At 43.7% G+C, this 26,637-nt stretch overlaps 1 protein-coding gene across 1 annotated transcript in view; it reads right to left on the minus strand.

Moving 5' to 3' along the window:
- The window catches only part of LOC139378603 (neuroepithelial cell-transforming gene 1 protein-like), a 35,470-nt gene extending 25,694 nt beyond the window's left edge, over nt 1–9,776 (minus strand). The window contains exon 1 of the mRNA XM_071120919.1: nt 9,542–9,776. Coding sequence (XP_070977020.1) covers nt 9,542–9,684 — 143 coding nt within the window. The 5' untranslated portion in view covers nt 9,685–9,776. The remainder of the gene's footprint in view (nt 1–9,541) is intronic.
- Nucleotides 9,777–26,637: the final 16,861 nt, after the last annotated feature.

A 26,637-nucleotide genomic window follows, 5' to 3' on the forward strand; every position in this document is an offset into this window, starting at 1 on the left:
CATCCCAATGACAAAACAAATTATTATTTTAGACATGATCTCCTTTTATCTGATCTTACCCGTGTGGACCGGATGTTTACAGATGCTGACCTACTTTAAAAACAGAGATAGCCTAGCAATGTGGTGCACCTGACATACTTCTCTATCATAAAAACCCCTCTGACTGTACATGCCTGAAGGTAATTTACTCTGAAATCTTTACCTGGGGCAAGAGACAGTTTTTCCCAGGTGAAGTAAACTCATGATAAATACTGGAAGAGTGGAGGCCGGGGGAGCGGGAGGTGGGGTGGTACATAAACTAACCTGGCAAACAAAGGCAGGGCCTACTATGATGCCTTTCCACTGACTCACAGCACAAACAGCTCTCACACACTGGCACAGTGAAAGTGGCCTTTGCCCCTAAGCTGACTGCTAAGACCAAGTGAATATGAAGTGACATCAATCACGTATGCATAAAAAGGCCCCACACACCAGCACAATGGCTGGTATCAGCTTTCTAAACAGCTCATCGTGGGTTGGAAATGTGACATTGGATACATTACATTGATACACCTGATTGCTATTGTTAAAGGGTCTAAAAACTAGATGGTTTTACAATCTAGGTTTGTAGGACATTATAGAGTTAGTTGTTTATTTTTCTAGAACATTACTGACCATTCTGCTCCCACGACACCTGTCCATTGTAAAAAAGGACAAAGGTCGGTCCCTGGGGCTTGTGATTGGACGTCACGGGCAGGGGTATGATTCTTAAGCAGAGGTAGACCCGTTACACACTTCTGTGGGTCAAAAACACCTGAATAGGCTGGAAGCAAGTAGCAGTCAGAAAATGTTGACATAATTGAGGCTGAAGGACAGCGAATAACGATTGAGACAGGAGCACGCAGCTCAATAGTCACAAAAGGTAACATTCAATCACACACCTATTACCTAGTAGTCCAAAGTCCACTGAGCAACACTCTCCTTGTTTTCCTGCAGGGTTGGCTATGAGGGTCATATTTATATAGTCACAGTTTTCCCAACAGTGTGCAGGGGGCTTTTGGCACAAAGCATGGAAAGCCTACCAGTGTGCCACTTGCCAACATAAACATTCTCAGTACTGATCACCCCAAAATAAAAATGGATTTTTGGCTCTATCAGTCTGCTGTCTGACTGAAAAGATAAAAGTCTGATTTAAAAGCCTGGGGAAATTCACAGACTATTTCTGTCATAACGCGTATACGCAAACAGGAAAGGTTAAAAAAGTATAAACAAATCAAGTATTTTCTTCCTTACAAGATGTGGACCAGTAGAGGTTGGACTCGGAAGGGAACACTATCTTTATGAGACTTTGAACAAGAAGTGCAAAGTCCCTTCATGAGACATCATCTGCTGTTCTGTAGGCCAGAGAGATATGCAGAATTCTGTAAAAATATCCGTGTACAACGTTAAACACCAAAGAATGCATGCAGAGCAGAATTAGGCCGATACCCGCTAACGATCAAAATCCAGAAAAGAGGCGTTCCATTCGACAACCACCTAAATGGAAATAGATTCCCAAACCTTCCATAACAAAGCCATCAGCTACAGAGAGATGAACCTAGAGAAGAGTCCCCTAAGCAAGCTGGTCCCGGGGCTCTGTTCACAAACACAAACAGACCCCACAAAGCAACACTGTTAGACTCAACCAAATCACGAGAAAACAAAGCGATAATTATTTGACACATTGGAAACTACTAACAAAAAAACAGAGCAAACTAGATGCTATTTGGCCTTAAACAGAGAGTACACAGTGGCAGAATACCTGACCACTGTGACTGACCCTAAATTAAGGAAAGCTTAGACAGACTCAGTGCATAGCCTTGCTATTGAGGCCGCCGTAGGCAGACCTGGCTCTCAAGAGAAGAAGACAGGCCGCCGTAGGCAGACCTGGCTCTCAAGAGAAGACAGGCCGCCGTAGGCAGACCTGGCTCTCAAGAGAAGACAGGCCGCCGTAGGCAGACCTGGCTCTCAAGAGAAGACAGGCCGCCGTAGGCAGACCTGGCTCTCAAGAGAAGACAGGCCGCCGTAGGCAGACCTGGCTCTCAAGAGAAGACAGGCCGCCGTAGGCAGACCTGGCTCTCAAGAGAAGACAGGCCGCCGTAGGCAGACCTGGCTCTCAAGAGAAGACAGGCCGCCGTAGGCAGACCTGGCTCTCAAGAGAAGACAGGCCGCCGTAGGCAGACCTGGCTCTCAAGAGAAGACAGGCCGCCGTAGGCAGACCTGGCTCTCAAGAGAAGACAGGCCGCCGTAGGCAGACCTGGCTCTCAAGAGAAGACAGGCCGCCGTAGGCAGACCTGGCTCTCAAGAGAAGACAGGCCGCCGTAGGCAGACCTGGCTCTCAAGAGAAGACAGGCCGCCGTAGGCAGACCTGGCTCTCAAGAGAAGACAGGCCGCCGTAGGCAGACCTGGCTCTCAAGAGAAGAAGACAGGCCGCCGTAGGCAGACCTGGCTCTCAAGAGAAGAAGACAGGCCGCCGTAGGCAGACCTGGCTCTCAAGAGAAGAAGACAGGCCGCTGTAGGCAGACCTGGCTCTCAAGAGAAGAAGACAGGCCACTGTAGGCAGACCTGGCTCTCAAGAGAAGAAGAAGACAGGCCGCCGCAGGCCCACAGAAAATTTGAAAACAAATCCAATTTTGATAAACTCCTATATCTATTGGGTGAAATACCACAGTGTCATCACAGCAGGAATGTTTGTGACCTGTTGCCACAAGAAAAGGGCAACCAGTGAAGAACAAACACCATTGCAAATACAACTCAGATTTATGTTTATTATTTTCCCTTCTGCACTTGAACTATTTGCCCATAATTACATCACTATATATAGCCATACTATGACATTTGAAATGGCTCTATTCCTATGGAACTTTTGAGAGCATTGTTAACAGTTTATTATCTATTTCACTTGCTTTGGCAATGTCAGCATACGTTTCCCTTGCCAATAAAGCCCTTTGAATTTAATTGATAGGAAAAGTCTAAACGGTATACCTGAGACGTCCCAACTCTGACTAAAACTGTCAGACTGGCTTTTACCCCCAGACCATCAGGCTGCTCAACAGTCACAAGGCAGCTAGCTACCTGCTACCTCTGTCCCCTGGACTTCCTTCCCTTGATGGATATTCTACCCCCAGTGGACATTTATCATTGCTACAGTAAATATGTAAAGTATATAGTATTCTTTTTTATATTACTGTTTCATTCACTCTTACCCCGCCCCCACAGTTGTACATGTGTATGTATATATTATCATCATTTTTATTTTGTCACTCTTCTTTTTATAGATTTTTTATTTGACCTGCACTGTTGGAGCACAGCACATTAGATTTTCACTGTAGCCTGCAATTACATCTGCGTCCCTATACATGTGACTAATAAACTCCATGTATCTATCTATCATCCATCAAACGCCTACACCAACTGTTATTCCTGGTTCCTTGATTAATTTGTTGGTATTTACTGCCACCCTGTGGTCAACTAGGGTGTATTACAGTATTGCAGCAAACTGTCGGTGGTGCACAATTACTTGCAGTACTAGTGATCTGTAGCCGACTGTCTGTGTAAAAGTTCACAATTATGGCATCTGCTGACGCAAATGGATGATTAGGTCCTGACGGGAACATGCAAAAGTAACCAGCTAAAACATTTTTCCAAGGACTTGGACTATGCAACCAGCACTCCATTCTAGCTGCAATATAAGTTTGTTTGCTTGTTAACAGGCTTTAAGTGTAGCCAAAATAACTAGCAAGGTAGCGATTTACCTAATAATATTTTATTTTAAATGATCTGGCTAACTATGACATAGCTACCCAGCTAACAAACTTTTAGAGAACATTCACTTAAGAGTCTCATTAAGTCATTAGCTAAACGTTTTCATAGGAATGTTCCAATGATGTGTCAAACAGAACTTACCCAGAACGCGGTTACCATGTTCTCTGAATGTTCAATATTGATGTTCAAGACAAGTTTCATTGGAACATTGCAAAAATATTCCAGTATCCAGTTCTGAGGGTTAGGAGATATTACATCAACGTTACACAGAAAATGGTTACTAGAAAATAAGATAAATATAATATAAAACGACCACACCAGTAGAAATTCAGTTTATAGAGCTGAAAGGTCAGATGTTGTTGCACGACGACTTAAAAGGTGCAATATGCAAAAAACACTCTGCCATTTCGTGGTTGCTAAAATTGTAGTTTGCCTCATTTCAGTTTGTGACAAAACAAGCAATATATATAGTGCAATACAGTATATTTTCAATAACCAAAAATATTGTTTGAAGCTGGTGTACAAAACCTAAATTAGAAACGGGGAGCATAGAAATAACACACAAAAACATTTCTACCGCATTCAAGGAGTGACAGATCTAGTTTATTTGTCACGTGTGCTGAATACAGTGAAATGCTTACTTACAGGCTCTAACCAACAGTGCAAAAAAGGTATTAGGTGAACAATTGGTAAGTAAAGAAATAAAAACAACAGTAAAAAGACAGTGAAAAATAACAGTAGCGAGGCTATATACAGTAGTGAGGCTCTAACAGAGGAGAGACTACAGTGCCTTGCGAAAGTATTTCGGCCCCCTTGAACTTTGCGACCTTTTGCCACATTTCAGGCTTCAAACATAAAGATATAAAACTGTATTTTTTTGTGAAGAATCAACAACAAGTGGGACACAATCATGAAGTGGAACGACATTTATTGGATATTTCAAACTTTTTTAACAAATCAAAAACTGAAAAATTGGACGTGCAAAATTGTTCAGCCCCTTTACTTTCAGTGCAGTAAACTCTCTCCAGAAGTTCAGTGAGGATCTCTGAATGATCCAATGTTGACCTAAATGACTAATGATGATAAATACAATCCACCTGTGTGTAATCAAGTCTCAGTATAAATGCACCTGCACTGTGATAGTCTCAGAGGTCCGTTAAAAGCGCAGAGAGCATCATGAAGAACAAGGAACACACCAGGCAGGTCCGAGATACTGTTGTGAAGAAGTTTAAAGCCGGATTTGGATACAAAAATATTTCCCAAGCTTTAAACATCCCAAGGAGCACTGTGCAAGCGATAATATTGAAATGGAAGGAGTATCAGACCACTGCAAATCTACCAAGACCTGGCCGTCCCTCTGAACTTTCAGCTCATTCAAGGAGAAGACTGATCAGAGATGCAGCCAAGAGGCCCATGATCACTCTGGATGAACTGCAGAGATCTACAGCTGAGGTGGGAGACTCTGTCCATAGGACAACAATCAGTCGTATATTGCACAAATCTGGCCTTTATGGAAGAGTGGCAAGAAGAAAGCCATTTCTTAAAGATATCCATAAAAAGTGTCGTTTAAAGTTTGCCACAAGCCACCTGGGAGACACACCAAACATGTGGAAGAAGGTGCTCTGGTCAGATGAAACCAAAATTGAACTTTTTGGCAATAATGCAAAACGTTATGTTTGGCGTAAAAGCAACACAGCTGAACACACCATCCCCACTGTCAAACATGGTGGTGGCAGCATCATGGTTTGGGCCTGCTTTTCTTCAGCAGGGACAGGGAATATGGTTAAAATTGATGGGAAGATGGATGGAGCCAAATACAGGACCATTCTGGAAGAAAACCTGATGAAGTCTGCAAAAGACCTGAGACTGGGACGGAGATTTGTCTTCCAACAAGACAATGATCCAAAACATAAAGCAAAATCTACAATGGAATGGTTCAAAAATAAACATATCCAGGTGTTAGAATGGCCAAGTCAAAGTCCAGACCTGAATCCAATCGAGAATTTGTGGAAAGAACTGAAAACTGCTGTTCACAAATGCTCTCCATCCAACCTCACTGAGCTCGAGCTGTTTTGCAAGGAGGAATGGGAAAAAATTTCATGTCATCATCTCTCGATGTGCAAAACTGATAGACATACCCCAAGCGACTTACAGCTGTAATCGCAGCAAAAGGTGGCGCTACAAAGTATTAACTTAAGGGGGCTGAATAATTTTGTACACCCAATTTTTCAGTTTTTGATTTGTTAAAAAAGTTTGAAATATCCAATAAATGTCGTTCCACTTCATGATTGTGTCCCACTTGTTGTTGATTCTTCACAAAAAAATACATATTTTATATCTTTATGTTTGAAGCCTGAAATGTGGCAAAAGGTCGCAAAGTTCAAGGGGGCCGAATACTTTCGCAAGGCACTGTATATACAGGCACCGGTTAGTCGGGCTGATTGAGGTAGTATGTAGATATGGTTAAAGTGACTATGCATGTATGATGAACAGAGAGTAGCAGTAGCGTAAGAGGGGTTGGCGGGTGGTGGGACACAATGCAGATAGACTGGTTAGCCAATGTGTGAGAGCACTGGTTGGTCGGCCCAATTTGAGAATTGAGGAGTATGTACATATGTACATGAATGTATAGTTAAAGTGACTATGCATATATAATAAACAGAGAGTAGCAGCAGCGTAAAAGAGGGGTTGGGGGGGGGGACACGATGCAAATAGTCCAGGTAGCCATTTGATTACCTGTTCAGGAGCCTTATGGCTTAGGGGTAAAAACTGTTGAGAAGCCTTTTTGTCCTAGACTTGGCACTCCGGTACCGCTTGCCATGCGGTAGTGGAGAACAGTCTGTGGCTGGGGTCTTTGACAATTTTTAGGGCCTTCCTCTATAACTCACATTTCTATGTGAATTTGGTCAGGTCACCCAATAAAAGTGACATATTGCAGCTTTAAGTCAGTGAGTCAAAGTTTTAGTCAAAGTATGATACATTTGTGCATGAAGTGACAAATCCAAACTGCACACTTCCTGCACATCCATGTGAGTGTGTGGTCTATGTCATACAAATAATTTTCAGTCTAAGTTTCCTTTCAGGGCTGGGTTTTATATGACTGTTACCACCAGTGGCGACCTGTCATTCAGGGCAGGTGGGGAAGAACCTGTTTTGCATGTTATTTTTGCCATTAATAAGTGACACATATCAGTTCGCAAACAATGTATAAAAAAAGTTTTAAAAGTCATTGAGTTAATGAAGCCGCATACAAACTTGGTCTCTTTTTTGCTTTCTTGAGTAAGGCAGCTCCAAAATGCAGGCGTTTCAGCCTAGCTCAGTGCTTTCTATGGTGCTGGGCCAGAGGAAAATACGGAGCGTAGGGGTTGGTAATGTTCTCTAGTTACGCCGTGATTGACTCAAGTGTTCTGTCACTCATGAGGACAATCTACAAGGAGAGCTTGAAAATTCAAGTCCCTTGGGTGCTGCAATAGAGTTACATTAGAAGTGCCCATCCAGGAAGGCTCAAGGTCATTGGCCACAGATAAAATAACATCAAATCACATTATACCTACAGTAGCTTTGATTGGACTGATGTTGACATCTTACTTTCAAAATCCTCATCATCATGAATCAAGTCAACAATCTACTGGCAAATCCTTTTAATCCTTGTCATATAAAGATAAATTATAAAGAGAAATTGCAGATAAAACGTAACGTGGCTCATCGGCCATAAACATCACACAACAAGTTGGAAATAACAAATTCAACAATGAGGCCTATTATTATGTGGAGTGGATGTGCAATCCAAGTTTAGGTTTAAGGGTATTTTTCCACAGCTTAAAATGATAAACATTCAACATTGGCCATGCTGTCAATCCAGCATTACTTCTGCCGCTTGCAGAACAACTGGAAACTCGGAACTGGGAAATCAAATCAAAGTTTATTTGTCACGTGTGCTGAATACAACAGGTATTCAGAAGACCACTAACATCATGACTCAACTTTGACTCAACTTTCTTTTTCCCCACCTAGAGTTTCCAGTTCTCTTGAAAGCACCATAAAACCAGAAGAATGCCAGACTTTGATGACAAAGTTGGAACAGGAAGGTGGCACGGCGGTCCTTCTTGGCCTAAGTGAGCACAGCACAAGGTGAGTCCAAAAATGAATTGTATACTGCTGCATAAATGATGTAATATGTCAGGGAGATATGTCACACTTGTGAAGTGTACCAGTCCCTCCTGCAGCAAAGCACCCCCACAACACTGCTGCCACCCCCGTGCTTCACGGTTGTGATGGTGTTCTTCAGCTTGCAAGCCTCCCCCTTTTTCCTCCAAACATAACGATGGTCATTATGGCCAAACAGTTCTATTTTTATTTCATCAGACCAGAGGACATTTCCCAAAAAGTACAATCTTTGTCCCCATGTGCAGTTGCAAACTGTAATATGGGTTTTTTATGGCGGTTTTGCAGCAGTGGCTTCTTCCTTGCTGAGCGGCCTTTCAGGTTATGTCGACATAGGACTCATTATACTGCGGATATAGATACTGTTGTACCTGTTTCCTCCAGCATCTTCACAAGGTCCTTTGCTGTTCTGGGATTGATTTGCACCTCTCACACCAAAGTACGTTCATCTCTAGGAGACAGAACACGTCTCCTTCCTGAGCGGTATGACGGCTGCGTAGTCCCATGGTGTTTATACTTGCGTACTATTGTTTGTACAGATGAACGTGGTACTTTCAGGCATTTGGAAATTGCTCCCAAGGATGAACCAGACTTGTGGAGGTCTATATTTTTTTTGGTCTGAGTCTTGGCTGATTTCTTTTGATTTTCCCATGATGTCAAGCAAAGAAGCACTGATTTTGAAGGTAGGCCTTCAAATAAATCCACAGGTACACCGCCAATTGACTAAAATTATGTCAATTAGCCTATCAGAAGCTTCTAAAGCCATGACATAATTTTCCAAGCTGTTTAAAAAGGCACAGTCAACTTAGTGTATGTAAACTTCTGACCCACTGGAATTGTGATACAGTGAATTATAAATTAAATTATCTGTCTGTAAACAATTGTTGAAAAATTACTTGTGTCATGCACAAAGTAGATGTCCTAACCAACTTGCCAAAACTATAGTTTAACAAGCAATAAGGCCTGAGGAGGTGTGGTAAGGGCTAGTTCTTAAGCACAACGCAATGTGGAGTGCCTGGATACAGCCCCTAGCCATGGTATATTGGCCATATAACACAAACCCAGGGCTGCCTTATTGCTATTTATTATAAACTGGTTACCAACTTAATTAGAGCAGTAAAAATATGTTTTGTCATACCCATGGTATACGGTCTGATATACCACGGCTGTCAGCCAATCAGCATTCAGGGCTCGAACCACCAGTTTATAATAGATGTTAATGTTCTAGACACGTTTCAATAAGGGAATCAAACACCAAAACAAATGCATATTGATTCTCAGGAGGTTTTTGCAAACATACGTATAATGTTCCTGTAACTAACTGAAACTGGACACTTAAACATCAGTGGAACATTACAGGTAACATGAAAACGTCCACCTCTCCCTAGATTTGTTAGCTGGAATGTGTAACAATGACTACGTGCTCGAACTATAACGTCAGCCAGCCACATGCTAGCCATTGGAACAAAGATTCAACTGACGTTACAGAACGTAACATTAGCTATCTAAGTAATGTTAACACCATAGATATAGTTTACACATTTCTATTCGTTTCATAGCGTGCATTCAATAGTTCAGGCAGCGTTAGTCTCACCTTGATTTGGTATTGTTATTGCTCTCGCCGGACGTCTCATCATCGACGGAGAACTTCCTCTTCTTGTTTGCCTTTCTCTTCGGTCTGTCATTCTGTTTCTCTTGTATCGAACTTTGGACCTGTCCTTCATTGGTTTCCTCCATTTGAAATGCAGAACCAGAAATCAATGTTGAAGGTGAGAATAATAGCTAACTATTTATTTAAAAATAATAAGAACTGTAGACAGATGTTTGAAATTCTTTGAATATGGCGGATATCCGAACAATGACCAATAAGGAAAGACCTGAGGTTCTAGTTGCTAGGATATATGGTGAAATGGGCGGGTCATACTGTAAACAGACGACTCTGGGCGGGGCCAGCCCCTCTAATAACAATTGGGAATGCTGTAGGACAATGAACTCGCTTCTATTATCTGCACAAAACAACAACCCTTTGACACAATTTTCCTGTTATGTTAATCATTCAAAATGTAAGAGTACTTTGGGTTGTCAGGGAAGATGTTTGGTGTAAAACATTTTTTTTAGGAATGTAGTGAAGTAAAAGTAAAAGTTTAATATAAATATTTAAGTAAAGTACAGATTCTCCAAAAACTTCTTAAGTAGTGCTTTAAAGTACACACACACACACACACACACACACACACACACACACACACACACACACACACACACACACACACACACACACACACACACACACACACACACACACACACACACACACACAGTGGCTTGATATGTCCCAAAAATAATTTAAACCATAAAGTATTTATTGCTGAATTTCAACACATGGTTGGCAAACAGCTATTGCGTGCATGCATTGAAAGGTCCAGGCATCAGAAGTCATGGCGGCAGTTCACAGCTGTTGGTCACGTTCCAGTAGGCGGTCTGTCCGTAGCGGAATGCCCCCTGTCCTGGTGCTGTTACTGTGACTGCAGTCTCCAGCAGGGCCGAGAGAGTGAGGGGCTCACACAGTTCACTGCACTGATCTTTGACCTCAGTGCTCTGGGTCAGATCTAGGGCAGTACCTAGATACAGACACACACACACAAAATATTTACATCGTAATCATCATCATCACCAAAATCAATGTCTTGTGCGTGTCATGAAATACCTTATTTTTTTTATTTTTTTTAATGATTTATTATAAAAAAACACAAGGAAGGGGTAACATTCAAGTATTGGAACATGAAGGACAAACAATACAGGATCAAGACACTATCAAACATGCATCAGTCTTTCCGCAACAGAGCCATCCTTATGTGTGAGGGTGCATGTGCATGATAGTGATATAAAATATATGTCATAGTTTCCCTTTTCATGATCACAATCTTGTGAAACCCAAACCCTCCAAGATCCCCCCACAGTTCCCCAATACCATTCGAGACCCCACCCATAGTCCCCCCCAGAAGGGGAAAAAATAAATAATAATTCCATTCCCCACCCCCAAGAACCCCCCAAATGCACCAACAACCAAGAGAATGAACTAAAGAGAAAAAAGGAAAAGACAGGAGAAAACAGAAAAACAACAATGCAAAATAAATAAATAATAATAATACATTTAAAACAAAGGACATCAAGGACAACTGAAATCATAACAGCAATGCCAACTGTATATGTATATTGTGTGCTTGTCTGGCACTATTACATGTATATGTGTGTTCTTGTATGTGTTTATTTGAATGAGAGTGTGTGTATATGCAGGTGTACAAACACCTGCACGGCATCAGCCTCAGGCAAACCGGCATTAGTTGTGAAAACACTGTCACTTAGTTACATTCAAATGTACTTTTATTATGTTTTATTTTGATATTTTTTCCCCCTTTATCTTTTGACCATCATTCTCTCTCTCTCACACAGCAACTCCACTCCCACTTGTCTCCAATTCCACATACCAACCCTCAGTTTCCCTCAGCCCATCCCATCTATCTCTGCTGGCCACCCACTTCGTGTTTCTACGCAACAGATATCTTTCAACTATGCTATGATGTTTAACTTACAATTTCAATCTATCTAATCGAATAGACTCTACAGATTGCGTGTTGAAGATAAATACCTTTACTAAGGGTATTAGTATATTAGTAATTGACTGACCCGGTCTCTCCAGATCTCCTTCACCATTCCTGAACCTGAGATCAGAAACAGGCTACCTGAGGGCAACACCAAAATAAATGGTCTATTGATTCTGTATCCTCACAATAAAATCTGCAGAGCTTCGATGATTTTAGGCCCCAAATATTCAACATTTGGTTGGTGGCAAGAATTCTATATAATAATTTGAGCTGAAAAGCACAAAGTCTTGAATCTTGCATTGTTTTATATATCAACTCATACACCCTGTACCCTGGAATCGGTACATCAAAAATCTCTTCCCAACTATTTTGCTATCTGTTTGGCACAGTTGTCAACATCCTGGTCCGCAAATGAAACTGGTATACTTTCCTATTTTTATTCTTCTGCCAAGTTTGATCCTTTATTTTGGGCAGACAGACCAGTTCCCTACCTCCTCCCACTGCCACCCGCCTCCTCCATTTTTGGGGTAATGCTGTAATCAATTGGTTTTACTCTTGGATTGAGCAGATCTTCCCGTACAATTCTGATAACTCCATGAAGGACATAACTCTACCATTACAATTTACAATATCATTTAAGAACAAAATACCCTTTTCAAACATCTTTCCCATAAAAACGGGTATTTAATCAACCAGCACATTTGAGTTCAGCCATATTTGTTGTAATATTTGTTCTATCTTTTCAGGGTGATGAAATTGAAATTGTAGCCAGCTCTGCAATGCAATGAAATACCTTCTTGCCAGTTGTCCCTGTCTGAAAACGTTGACCTATCCTCAGAGAACTGCACACAGAGACTCGTTTGCACCCATGATGGAGCTCTGTGGGACCACAAAGTGCTGCCATTCATCAGCATCCCTAACTATACATAGTAATGGAGAGCAATATTATGTTTCAAATGATTTGTGACAACAACTCAAGACCACTCAACTCTTTCCCAGCACACCCACCTGCTGCTCCGCTTGCTGACATCTCTTCTCATCCCAGATGGCAATTTAAGAGGATGTTTCAGAGGAGGCAAACCACTCTGACGACCCCGAATGGCTTCAAGCCTCTGAGGGAACAGCCAATTGATCAATTTAAGAGCATTCAATACTCAAGATGTCCACATTACTCTTGGGGGTTTTGCTCAACATCACATTATTTTTTTTAATGACCTCTGACCTTGGCGGGGGCGGGGGCGGGGGGGTTGCCTGCCAGGTATTTGGTGGGGCTGTCACCCTCCTTCAGGTTATGGAGGTCAGGCAGGGGGTTGTTGGCTATGAGTAAGGCTGTCCTGTCCAGGTTGGTCTCCGAGGCCTTGAACATGAGCGCCACTCGATTCTTATGGCGGCTAGACTTCCCTTGCCCCTGAACCTCCAGCAGCTTCTGACACTCCATCCTGTCATTAAACGCCTGAGAGAGGGAGAGAGAGAGAGACCAAGAGAGAGAAAGAAAAAGAGTGGAAATCTAATCTAAGCAAGTATCTAGAAATCTACTTGTTGGTTTTTCATTCATGACTGTTTTTATAGACAACAAACAGAGTTTGCATTGGTTGAATGTCTTATAAAGATGACACAGGTCATTGTTGGTAACGGTGTGTGGCATTGTGACAGGATGTGTTCTGTGTGTAGTATCAGGGAAACCTTGATCACAGAGGGCCCGCCAATGGCTGTCTCCATTATAGCCAGTTTAAACTCAGACTCCTCCCTAAGAATGTTCCAGATCTCTTTGGAATCAAGGACTGTTACAGACATATTGAAAATATGTCAAACAAACGTCATCGACTTCAACACACAATACTGCTCATTAGTACTGTAGTCTGCCTACTGTAGTCTGCCTACTGTATCAAGGATAGCAGCAATGTAGCAAAACCCAGATACAGATAAAAATGTAATGGTTGGTATTGTGTTTCAGAGCATGAACTCGGTCATATATTTGCATTGTTAGAAGGACTCTCTCACCTTTTGCTTTCTGATAGATCTCACGGGCCTTTGGAGCAATAATCTCATCCTTATTCACTGGCTGGAGGAAAGCCTTATTCCCTAAAGCCCTGTAAATCAATGCATGGGCAATCTCACTACATCCAATTCATATTGCAAACAATAAGCATTATTATAATAACAAAATCAAATAATTTATCAAATAAAATCGTACTTTTTAGCCTGCATGGAGAATTCAAAAACAAGTTGCGACAATGAGAGAATACTGACATTGTAATTCAGAGGCTTAAGTAAAAGCAGTTCCATCATATTTAGAATGCAACAGTGCATTCTACAGGTCTTTGGTGATGTCATAGTGTACTGTAGAACTGTAATGTAGAACTTTGCATTGTTGCTGAAACACCCCCAAAGTTGTATGTTGTGACATCGAACCAGTAATATGCTATGTTGAAGATACCCAGGTTAGGAGGATTTCTAATATCCCATAAAGCTTTGCGTAAATGTGGAAGATTTCTATACAAACAGACCAGCGATGCTAGTTATCAACTAGAATAAACATGAATCTGTTTAATTTCAAAAGATTACGCACATGAGTCCTTACCTATTTTGTCTTCAACCTAGCCAATTCGGGCTCCACAGGAGGCTGGTGAGGGGAGGATGGCTCATAATACCACAGGTTTGATGTGTTTCATACCATTCCAGCAATTACAATAAACCTGTCCTCCCCAATTAGGGTACCACCAGCCGCCTGTGAAAAGCTCACTTATGGGTTATGAAACACCCATACAATCAGGAGATAGGTAACACACTGGGAGCATTGATGTCTGTTTACATTTGACTCATATATGACCATCAAGGTGAAATGAAAAGTGTACTACTGCAGTGGCCTAGGCCTAGGGCAACGGAAAAGGTGCAAGGACAACTAGGCCCCATTAAAACCCCATTGATTTGAGGGAAATAGCTTATTACGGAATAATGGCAGGTTTTAAAATAATGATACGAGTTGAAATTACATAGTATCTCAGCTAATAATCATGTCCACAGAATGACCTCTGGTCAAATCTGTTCCTCTGTAGCATTTGAATGTGGAGAGGCACTTATTTTTCTTCCTTCGCCTCCTCCTCTTCCTCTCCCAGTTCAACTACATTCTCTGGGATGGTCTCCAAGTTCAACTCCATGATCATGTTTGTACTACAATGCTAACTACCATCAATGCCATCGCCCTATCCACAACACCTTTATCTACACCTAACAACACACTATATGAATAGATACCAGTTGTCTCGTGACATGGTAACACAGGCGACAGAGACGCCGAGCAGAGATAAGATAAACTTCCACAACTTTAAAATCTTATTGAGAACATCAGGCTTCCTTGGAGCTCATTCATCCACATTATAGAACAGGAACTTTCCCGGTTTAATTACGATTCTGTCCTCAGTTGACTTCTGTGGTTCTGTGCGGTGTCTGGTACAAGTCCTGCAATAAAATGCCTTTCCTGTTTCCATGATCATGTTATAAAGTACGTGTTGGATTGTGTTGTGTTCTTCTAGGTATAACAGTGATTCAATCTGTTATGAGTGAGGGTATTGTGAAATGACTTGTTTTGATCCCTTGAGCTCTGATAACTTTTATACATAGCAGAGCGGGGTTATATAGGGTTACATGTAGGTGTATAACCACGGACACAAATGTAATAACATACACACAGGAAAACGTAAGATATCAATTCAGTTTAATTGAACATTTATGCAATAAACACTTTAAAAACGGTCCCACTGGAAATGAGCTCCCGTCCAACTCATTTTGATTCCAGGATCTGTAGAGCAGACCCTGTGACACGTACAATATGAACATTCATCCAATTCATTTCCTGTCTGCTTGACTGTAGAGTTGACATGTAGACATCGTGAAGACATTGAGGCATTGATCCCCAGTCATTATAACCGATTTCAAATGGTGCTAGAAGGCTGTAAGGGGCTCTAAACACCAGAGGAAATCAGTCATCCTTTAAAGGGGAGAGAGAGAGAGAGGATTGGCTCCAGTAGACTGATTGACACTACCAGAGGCCCAGTGCTGTTCTCCTGTCCCCAAGAACACTGATTTCAAATGGTGCTAGACACTGAGAACATTAATCTAAACCACCATGTGAAACCAGCCTCTGGGGGAAGACTTTCCCTGCCGGACAATAGGGATGCAGTGGACGCGCAGCAGTAGCAAATGATTTTGGAGGACACTTTGCTTATTTCTCTTTGGCCGTAATGACAAGTAGAAGGTCTGTGTAGCAGTTGTGACATGGATGACAAGTAGATTTACAAAGACAGTCCACTCATGTGGCTCAGCATTTTTATGATTAACCTTAACCAAAACACCAACACAATAAGTATCAGTATAAAGACATCTGTCAGTACAGAAAGTGATCGTGACAGTGCTTTGCTTTTGCCGGAAGTCATTCTGATGAATGTCGTTGCCATGGTAGCCCAGCTATGAGGACAGCTGATGGGTGACATCCTCCTCCACACGTCAGACACTACCCCTCTTAACAGAAGCGCTGTGAAGAACTGCAGTAACCTCATACAAACAATACCAAATCTTTAGATACTATTCTCTTCACATCAACATAAAGAAAACATAACACATTACAATATTAGACAGTATAGGACAATGATACAATTTTGTATGCACAATTCATGACAACAATCATTATCTATCAACACCTGTAAGAAATACGTAACAACTATTTGTTATCTAACCAGTCTACTAGTCTTCTATTCTGGAACTCATCCAGCAAACAAGAACACAATGTTACTCATCTACCCACCTGACTGTTGTTCTCAAAGCTCAGCAACCGCTCTGCCAACCAAGGGTCCTGCGAAAACACATAGAAACACCACATGACCACAGAGTGTGTGAGAGTGAGTGTAAGTGTGTGTTTGGGCAAACACTCCACATCCATGAGTAACCAAACAAACTACTCTCACAGCCACTAAACACTAGCCGTGTTATCCTACCTGTTTTGCAGTGCTTGCCTCATAGCCTTACAATAGTTTCCTTATTGTGTCCTGCTTACTGTACCTGTCCTGCAGGTATCTATGAACACGGTAGGGCACAGGCTGCTGTCCATGTGACAGGGTGACACCACTCTGCACCTCCCCAAACCCTATTTCTATTTACAATGGGGCTAGTGTTGACGATGACATCATGACCACACACAGACACACACACACACACGTGTTTCACGTAGGGCATGGCAGGCAGCACACACACCTGTGTATCCCACCTGATCTTCATCATATCACATTCAGGTGGAGGAATGTACAGTGAGTGAACAGATCGCAGCAGGGGTGTTCAGTGTCAGAGAAAACGACTGGGACACAAAGAGCTCTGTGCTGTGTGATTATGAGAACCGAGCCAAAACACTTAAGTAACCATGGTGTCGCCATGACAACACAGCTCAATAGCAGTTGGTCCCAGAGGTTCTCACAGTCAATCACAGGTGTCTGAATGCTGGGTGTTGGATGACCTATAATGGCCATATAGCATAGTATATGTCAGAGCATGTTGTAAAGAAAGAAAACAGTTGGATGGAACAGTATCATCACCACGTGACACGTTTCTACAATCCTGCCTTTGGACACCAGGGGGCAGCATAACATCTCATAAACCACACAATACTTAGTCACCCACCAGCACCAGTCCGTGGCATGGTAGGGAAGAGGAAAGAGAGAAGCCAACCTCAAACCTAACAACAATAACACCCTGTGGGATGAATAAATAAGTAAGAGACACGTTTCATCTCTACCGCTCTCTTTCTCTCTCACCCCCCCCCCCCCCCCATGTGAAAGGAGCCCTTGTGGAGCGTTGGCCGTTGCGCTCTCCCAGGAAGTGACATGCAGAGACAGAGACTCCCACACACCGGCCCGGCAGGCCCTAGCTGCCGCGGGTGACGGTGATGTCACTCAGGGTTTCAAAAAGATCAAGAAAGAGAGAGAGTGAAGGTGGTGTGTTTATATAACAGCCTGGATGGTGGTGGAGGGGGGTGGTGGGGTCATTTTCCTGAAAATGATATGAGATTCCTTTTTCAGGGAGAGGCCGGCCTATTCCTCTGCTGGGTAGACTAGCATCTTTCTTTTGTCCAAACTTGTATGGGCACATCTGCCTTACGGAGCACCTATTTCATGAGATTAGACTTAATCTTATACACATCCAAAAAAGTGACAGAAGGTTATTCATTTGTTAGTTTCAGAAAAGGGTGGAAACGGTGTGTGCTGCAAGTCGTCAAACACACATAAACGCCTCACACAAGAGGAGGAGACAGACAGACAGAGCTCTGTGGACGTGGGGTGACTGTGAGAGGATAGACTATGGTCAAGGTGCATAAGAGGAGGATGAATGATGAAAGGAGATGGGGGATGATGGAGGGTTGACACTGATGGACAGGATGTTCTCATCATTACACAGGAAGAATTACTCACTGCTTGTATGATAATCAGACGACAAGGTTACCCCTCCTGCCGGATATGGCATTACTTACCTACGGTATGTGTGTGCGTGTGTGCGTGTGTGTGTGTGTCGATACGTGTGGGAGGGTAAAGGGACTATGAGTCATCAGTCAGAGCATCTTTCCCACCTTCATGACAACACATCTAATATAATGCAAATCAGTCATTTGATAAATGTGAGAAACACTGTTCTGATGGGACTCACTATAGCGGAATAGAGAGGACACACTGCTGAGGTGTTAAAACAGTGAGTCATCCAGATCTTTATGAGGCCTGATGACTGACTAAGTTCTCCTGTCTTCAACAGGCAGCACGTCAAACCCCTCTATCCCCCTGGGACGACATCATCACTGACCTAAACGTATCCTTCATTCCCGTAAAGATAGCATCTGAGCCATTATATTGACATAACTGTTCCAGGAACTGTGTAGCGGAATGCAGTGCTGAAGAGGCTCAAAGGAATGAAATCATTTCAGGAATCATTTCAGTGATTAATAGCTTCTGACTACTGATTAATACTGTAACGACCCAGGGTCATTACAATACCTTCCCTCCTAGTCTTTTCAGAGCCCCTGGAAACTCTGGCTTAAGTCCCTTAATTGGATTCCTGATCACGAAAGTCAATGGAAAGTCAATGGGAGAAGCTAAAGGAGGAGGTTGCACATTGAAACAGATCTTTCATGATAGAGTACACAGCCAACATGCACAGGTGTCCATGATGTAAATATTGGGAGTGTGTGTTTCTGTGTATGCGTGTGCACGCGTGTTAATGTGCGTAGGATGTTACAAAACAAGAGTGCCAACTGAGTAATGATAATGAAGGAGACTGCAGCCCCGTCAAAGCCCCTGTGCTGTACAGTATGTGAACCGTGACAGATGACACCACACGTTCAGTACAGATGTGGTGATAAGGCATTAAACTGGATGATGGGGCCATTCTCTGAGGGCCATTCCTGGAGTTAACCAATAAAGACCCTCCATTACTGGATAAGTGTCTCTGTCAGTATCTCTTTCCAGATGATGCTGTTAAGCCTAGCATGTATCGCTAGGCTCATGTGTGTGTTAATGTGCATTAGCGCGTGAGCGCTAGCTGCGCTATGGGTTCATGCATGGGCCATGCAGAGTAATAGGCTGTACTGATGGCAGGTATTAGCCCCTTGTGTGTTTGGAGCTATGCTAATGGAAGATCAGTCTGATGGAGGGAGAACAGAACATCCATCATGGTTGTGGAGTAAGTGTTTTTTTAAATCAAATACTATCTAACAAGCATCTATGCAGTAAGCGAGGAATACAGTACAGTGCCAGACACTTGAATGCCACACACACACACACACACACACACACACACACACACACACACACACACACACACACACACACACACACACACACACACACACACACACACACACACACACACACACAGACACACACACACACGAAAATAAGCCCACGTCCTAAGACATGATTTAAGAGTTCCTGGTTTTTCAGAACACAAACAAGGCAGGCTGACGTTTCTCCATAACCCTCCAAAGTATTTTTCCACTGTCAGAGAAAAAAAGGACAATAACAAGTGTGTCTCCTCGCTTTCTAGAGAATGTTAAACATCTGGCTTTGTTTGGATCCAGTTCCGGGAACGGGACGAACTTTGGTCCACTTTCTGTGCCACTTTAAGCCGGGAGGACACGTCTTTCACGGAAACAGATAAACAATCTTAACAGCCTAATTGGAGGAGGGTTAAAAAATAGCCCTTGTTTTTCTGCGGATGAGACTGAAAGGCTCTGGAAATGTGCGAGAGGGAAAAACAGAGGCTCTCTTCACCTCCGGCTCGGGAGCAGGCTGCCAGGAAGCCAGAGAGGAGGGGGGGGGGGGGGGGGGGGGGGGGGGGGGGCCAAGCCAGGCAGAGGGGGTGTGTTGTGCGGTTCTGGGTGACGTGTGTGACCCCCAGAGGGGCTGGATGACGGCAGGGTGAGTCACTAAACCCGGATGACGGGTGGTAGCAGAGGTTATGAGGCAGTCAGGGCTGCTGTGATCAGCCTCCTGTTTATCTCCACACCTCCTAACAGACAGGGTGTGTGTTTGTGTGTGTGTACTGCAAGAGAAGGGAAAGGGGGGAACCATCCCCCTCCTTGGAAATAAGCTGAGACAAAACTCACACATTTTGACAAAGTGGTTCACGTTTACAGTAAACAAATTATACACAGATATGCTATCGTAATTTGATCACTGTGTTGTCGCAGAGAATTTTGCAGTGCAACAGGAAATGCAAATTGTGGTGTATTCAAGGTTTAAAAAGGCTTGTTAAATTTGTAATTTCCACTTTAAATTGTCAGACTTAATAAACATTTTTTTTAAATTAATCAACCCCTCCAAAAATGTCCATTAATTACAATTTACATAATAATTCACATTTCCTGTTGCTGCAGGATTATTTTTCATTACATTCTTAGTCTCTGACAAACATCTACCGCAGCAAACTGAGGACTGTTTTACTAAAGCGCTAAAATCCATTTGAGATGGGACACATTTGCTTTTAATTTTGACACAGTTCTCTACAGCCCACAAACACTGAGTCACAACAACACTCAAATGTCAGGAAGCAGAATGTCTGTCAACATGATGGCAAATAACAAAAACTCCACGCACACACACAGACACACACACACACACAGTCCAAGAAAAATGACCGCAGGCGCACTCCCTGTTGGCCCATCGCCAAGGCAACTTCCCAAAAAGAGAGCTCCTTTTTACCGTAAACTCATTTTCCAGGAAACCCCAGCCGGCTTCAACAGCAGCCACGCTATGACTGTACAACATTGTTTATCAAGAGAGAAATATTCAAGTTCAGACATCTGATAGTACTGTGTAGAGGCGTGTGTTTGAGTGAGTGGGGAATGGTTGATGATTAGGCAAGAACTTTATGTCACGGTCTCCAGAGAAGAATATATAATTTCTCTATCATTGGAAATGCAGATGGAACATGAGCCAACTATTTCTGACCTCCCCCCTCCCTCCCCACCTCCTCTCTCTCAGGTGAATGCCAGCACCATAGCGGTTCTCCTCAAAGACGCCCAGTGTTTGCTTGCTGGCTCACGGCCAGTCCAAAGCCCTCTGAGTCTGAGCACTTCTCTCTTCCACCTCTAGAATCAACGCCAGTACATCTGAAGAGCATTCCTCAGGCTCCTCTCCTTCCCTACAAATCATTCCTCAGGCTCCTCTCCTTCCTTACAAATCATTCCTCAGGCATCTCTCCCATGCTACAAATCAACGACTACAGGAAGGTTTTGATCTCTGCCCGCCTCAATATCTAAAGGTTCAATCACTCTGTGTCGCAGTGCCACGAGAGAGAGAGAGAGAGAGAGAGAGAAACGCTCGTCTTCTTCTTCCGACGAGGAGTAAGAGATATCGGACCAACTTGCAGCGTGGTAAGTGTTCATAGATTTTAATATGTAAGACTGAACACTACAAAATACAACATAACAAAGTGAAAGAACAAACGAAAATCGAAACAAACAAAACAGTCCCGTGTGGCACAAACACTAACACGGAAAATAAATCACCCACAACTCAAGAGTGAAAGACAGGCTACCTAAGTATGGTTCTCAATCAGGGACAACGATTGACAGCTGCCTCTGATTGAGAACCATACCAGGCCAAACACAGAAATACCAAATAATAGAAAAACTAACATAGACAACCCATCCAACTCACGCCCTGACCATACTAAAACAAAGACATAACAAAAGAACTAAGGTCAGAATGTGACAGAGAGAGAGAGAGAGAGAGAGAGAGAGAGAGAGAGAGCCATAGGTGACACTAGCCATAGGTGTAAGAATATCCACGTCCCAGAATGTTATTTTGCCAGCGTATATGTATGTGGCTCCCAGCATATGATAAGCTTTGTCATAATATCATCTTTATCTGATTATCTGGTTTGGCCACCAGCTGCATTAGGAACTGCAGTGCATCTCCTCATCACAGACTGCACCTGATTTGCCAGTTCTTGCTGTGAAATGTTACCCCACACTTCCACCAAGGCAGGTGCCCGGACAAGTTCCCGGACATTTCTGGGGGGAATGTCCCTAGCCCTCACCCTCCGATCCAACAGGTCCCAGACGTGCTCAATGGGATTGAGATCCAGGCTCTTCGCTGGCCATGGTAGAACACTGACATTCCTGTCTTGCAGGAAATCACACACACAACGAGCAGTATGGCTGGTGGCATTATCATGCTGGAGGGTCATGTCAGGATGAGCCTGCAGGAAGGGTACTACATGAGGGAGGAGGGTGTCTTCCCTGTAACGCACAGCGTTGAGATTGCCTGCAATGACAACGAGCTCAGTCCGATGATGCTGTGACACACCGCCCCAGACCATGACAGACCCTCCACATCGATCCCGCTCCAGAGTACAGGCCGCGATGTAACGCTCATTCCTTTGACGATAAACGCGATAAACAAAACCGCGACTCGTCAGTGAAGAGCACATTTTGCCAGTCCTGTCTGGTCCAGCGATGGTGGGTTTGTGCCCATTGGCAACGTAGTTGCCGGTGATGTCTGGTGATGACCTGCCTTACATCGGGCCTACAAGTTATCAGTCCAGCCTCTCTCATCCTATTGCGGACAGTCTGAGCACTGATGGAGGGATTTTGCGTTCCTGACGTAACTCGGGCAGTTGTTGTTGCCATCCTGTACCTATCCCGCAGGTGTGATGTTCGGATGTACTGATCCTGTGCAGGTGTTGTTACACGTGTACTGCCACTGCGAGGATGATCAGCTGTCCATCTTTCTTTTGGTGCTTTTCAGAGTAAGTAGAAAGGCCTCTTTAGTGTCCTAAGTTTTCATAACTGTGACCTTAATTGCCTACCGTCTGTAAGCTGTTAGTGTCTTAATGACCGTTCCACAGGTGCATGTTCATTAATAGTTTATGATTCATTGAACAAGCATGGGAAACAGTGTTTAAACCCTTTACAATGAAGATCTGTGATCTATTTGGATTTTTAGGGGTCCTGAAAAAGGTTTCTTTTTTTTGCTGAGTTTAGTACATGAAGCACAGGTACACGGCAGCACAACCTGGTGGTGTCATAAATGTACACGCATGCTTTTCCAGTACTATAGTCATTTATCACCGCTGTTTACCTTGTCAAAAACATGTGTTACTGGGAATAACTATCACACTGCTTGTATTGATCACCACCTCTTGTGTTTACAGTGTGCTGTCTGATCAGAGAGGGAATAAGGAAAGAGGAAGCCTACTCTAAGACATGCAAACCCCCTCTTGGCAGCGAGCCAGAAGGAGAGGAGACACTCCATCATGCTCAGTGTCATGTCGAACATCACGCCGGCTTCCTCATATCATAGAAGGAGATAGATTCTCTAAGTATACAATGACGTATGTCATCAGCTGTGATGACGTCATCTGACTACCACAGAAGAGTGTGTCATCACTTTGAGGAGGAAAACAGTGTGGAAATATTAAAGCCCATTTCTATTTCCAGACTTGAGGGTATGTTCTGGAACAAAAGGCCAGAAGCACTGAGCTCCAGTCTCCCTCACAGGAATTGTCCTCAACATTGTGCAGTTGCTAAGTGACCCCTGACCCTGTTGTTGCCAAGGGAACAATGATGCTAATAGGAGCTCTGCCAGAGTGATAGCTATGGAGGGGTGTGTGTGTGGGTCGGGTGTGTCTATGGAACAGGCTGGCCTGGTTTCCCGCAACACTCAGGGCCTGATGTGTAGACACCCTTGGGGCCAGCCAAACAGTGACCGCGCTCCATCATGTGTGGGAGCGAGCTTCACCGCTTCAGAACTGAGAAGTCGTCCCAGGTGAATCTGACTCGTAAATATGGACTACCACACATAAACACACCCGATGACATTAGCAAAACCGTTTGTTCCAACGGAAACAAACTGTTCTGGACAACCCCACATGGAAGTGATGTCATAGTCAAATCAAGTCACTTCCGGTGCTATTCTGAGAACACTCAATTGACGCCCACTGATGCTTTGTGTCTCTGTGTAAGGCCCACAAAAAACACGTCCCACGGAGGTGTATTTATCAGAGGTAGCAGAAAAGGGAATTCTCTGTTTTACAGTTACAGACACCAGTATAGGAGAGGAGGGACATATAACTCATATTTACTCATTTGTTGACCTTCCCTATACCCTAACCACAGTACTGGCCCCAACTCCCTCCATCCATCCATCACACCTAAACAATCACCCCTCAATCTCTGTAACACCTTCTCTCTCTCTCTCTCTCTCTCTCTCCCTCTCTCCCTCTCTCCCTCCCTCCCTCCCTCCCTCCCTCCCTCCCTCCCTCCCTCCCTCCCTCCCTCCCTCCGAGACGTAACAGGTATTCATTCCACTACAACAAAGCTGTGAGACGTGGCAGAGTGTGTGTTAGAGTTTGGTTACCATCCACTGACGCACATTCACACAGAGACACACACAGATGTAAACAAATACACACACCCACAAAAACGCAAATACGCATACTCTACACAATACCAACACACAATGAAGAAACGCAGGCACTGACAGACACACAAATAAAAACATTCAGAATGGAAATACATACACACACACACACACACACACACACACACACACGAGTCATTAACAGGACATGACAAACGTATGGTCTTTAGTAAATACATAGGTTTACTCACTGTCCCCTGTGGCGTACAGTAGAGCTGTCCAGTTAGTCTCCTGACTTGATGGCTCTTTGTCATATCCTCCACAGCCTCCCATTTCCTGAGAAAGCACAAGGATACCAGACGAGTCATCAATGTGTCAGTAGCTTTGATTTTGCGCTTGCAAGAATACGATGTATGGCTACACAAGACAAGAGGGTCAGTGGTGAGGGTCACCTTCCTCCATGGGTGACCCCTCCGTCCACTCCTACCTCTGTCCACCTGGGTGAGTCTGGCCCCTCTCCTGTCCTCTCCTTTCTCTCCTCTGACTCCTGCTCTACCAAACACAGAGGGTATGTCTTTCTCAGCGACCAACAAAAACTAGTAGAGAAAAGGAAGCCCACAGAATGTATGGCACTGCTAAGTAGTGTGTGTGTGTGTGTGTGTGTGTGTGTGTGTGTGTGTGTGTGTGTGTGTGTGTGTGTGTGTGTGTGTGTGTGTGTGTGTGTGTGTGTGTGTGTGTTTGAGAGAGACAGTACCTTTACTCCACCCCCTCTGACACTCCCTCTCTCTCCCTCTCTCTCTCCCACACACACACTTCATGCCCACAGGCAGGGCTGCAGTGTGTGTTCCTGGGCACAGCGTGATGCCAAACACTCCACTACAGGAAGCTGGAGAGGAGCCCAGCCAAGCCAGGAGGACTGGGAATACCAGGAGGAATGGGAATAGCCACAGGCTTGGGCACACCACAGGGCTGTTGACAACCAAACAGTAGAGACACTAACCAAACAGCGAAGAGGAAGTTTAAACATCCACATATTATCCACAGATTATTGTCAATCCCACCTTTCAGTTCCCAAGTGTTAGCTATTCCTTAAAGAGCATAATCCCTCAAAGTACTGTGGGTGATTGTTGATCAAGTGGGGCAATTCCAATGCAGCCCCAATTTAGTCTGTCTGTGATAACAAAATGAGAGGCCTGTTTCCGTGGTGATGTAGGAACAGTGGAGGGTTCCACTCGTGTGACCACGTCTCATATCTTTGTACACACTTGGCATTGTGGGAAACACACACACACACACACACAAAACACACACACACACACCACCAATGCAAACACAAAACACACCCACACAAACATCTCTTAAATCAACTCATGTACACATTACACATACGTAAACAACCATGCCATTGACCCTGACTTGTCTACCAACCCTGAAGTGGAGACCCAAGCTGACCTGACTTAATTTGGGCCACTCCAGAGGGCCACAAAGACAACTCCAGCCCCCTCAGCCCCCAAACATCCAGAGCCATGAGAACAGGAGCTGCATTTTCAATTAGAGAGACATGCTCTATGGATATGATTACACCCCACAAACACAATGCTAAGTCTGACCAGCAGAGATAAGAGTGTGTGTGTATGTGTATATATATACACATATGTGTGTGTGTGACCTGAGAGACGAGCAGGCTTTAAGCTCCCCTGGCCTCCCCCGTACAGTGAATCAGCCATACTGACAGAATGAGGCCTTTGTATTACAGCAGACAGACACACACACAGTAGGACAATCCAGGTGTGTTCCTCTATCATCTGAAGGACAGGGAGAAGGAAGTAGCCTCTACCTGAATTAGTCCAATATAAATCACAAACTTTGCCATGCCCTTACCTTGTATGTAACAGTGTTGCTTGTGAAGATAAAGGTTTACGAGTGTGTGGGCGTTGCGGCGGGTGTTAGGTCAAGGTACAGTGGTGCGTGCCACACCCACCCCTCCCAGCCATTCACATGCTGATTCCAAGAACATACGGAGGCGTGGGGAGGAGCCTCGCAAAAACACAAAACAAGCTGAGTCAACAGCTATACAGTGCCTTGCGAAAGTATTCGGCCCCCTTGAACTTTGCGACCTTTTGCCACATTTCAGGCTTCAAACATAAAGATATAAAACTGTATTTTTTTGTGAAGAATCAACAACA

The sequence above is a fragment of the Oncorhynchus clarkii genome, chromosome 21 (assembly GCF_045791955.1).
Source record: "Oncorhynchus clarkii lewisi isolate Uvic-CL-2024 chromosome 21, UVic_Ocla_1.0, whole genome shotgun sequence".
Lineage (NCBI taxonomy): Eukaryota > Metazoa > Chordata > Actinopteri > Salmoniformes > Salmonidae > Oncorhynchus > Oncorhynchus clarkii.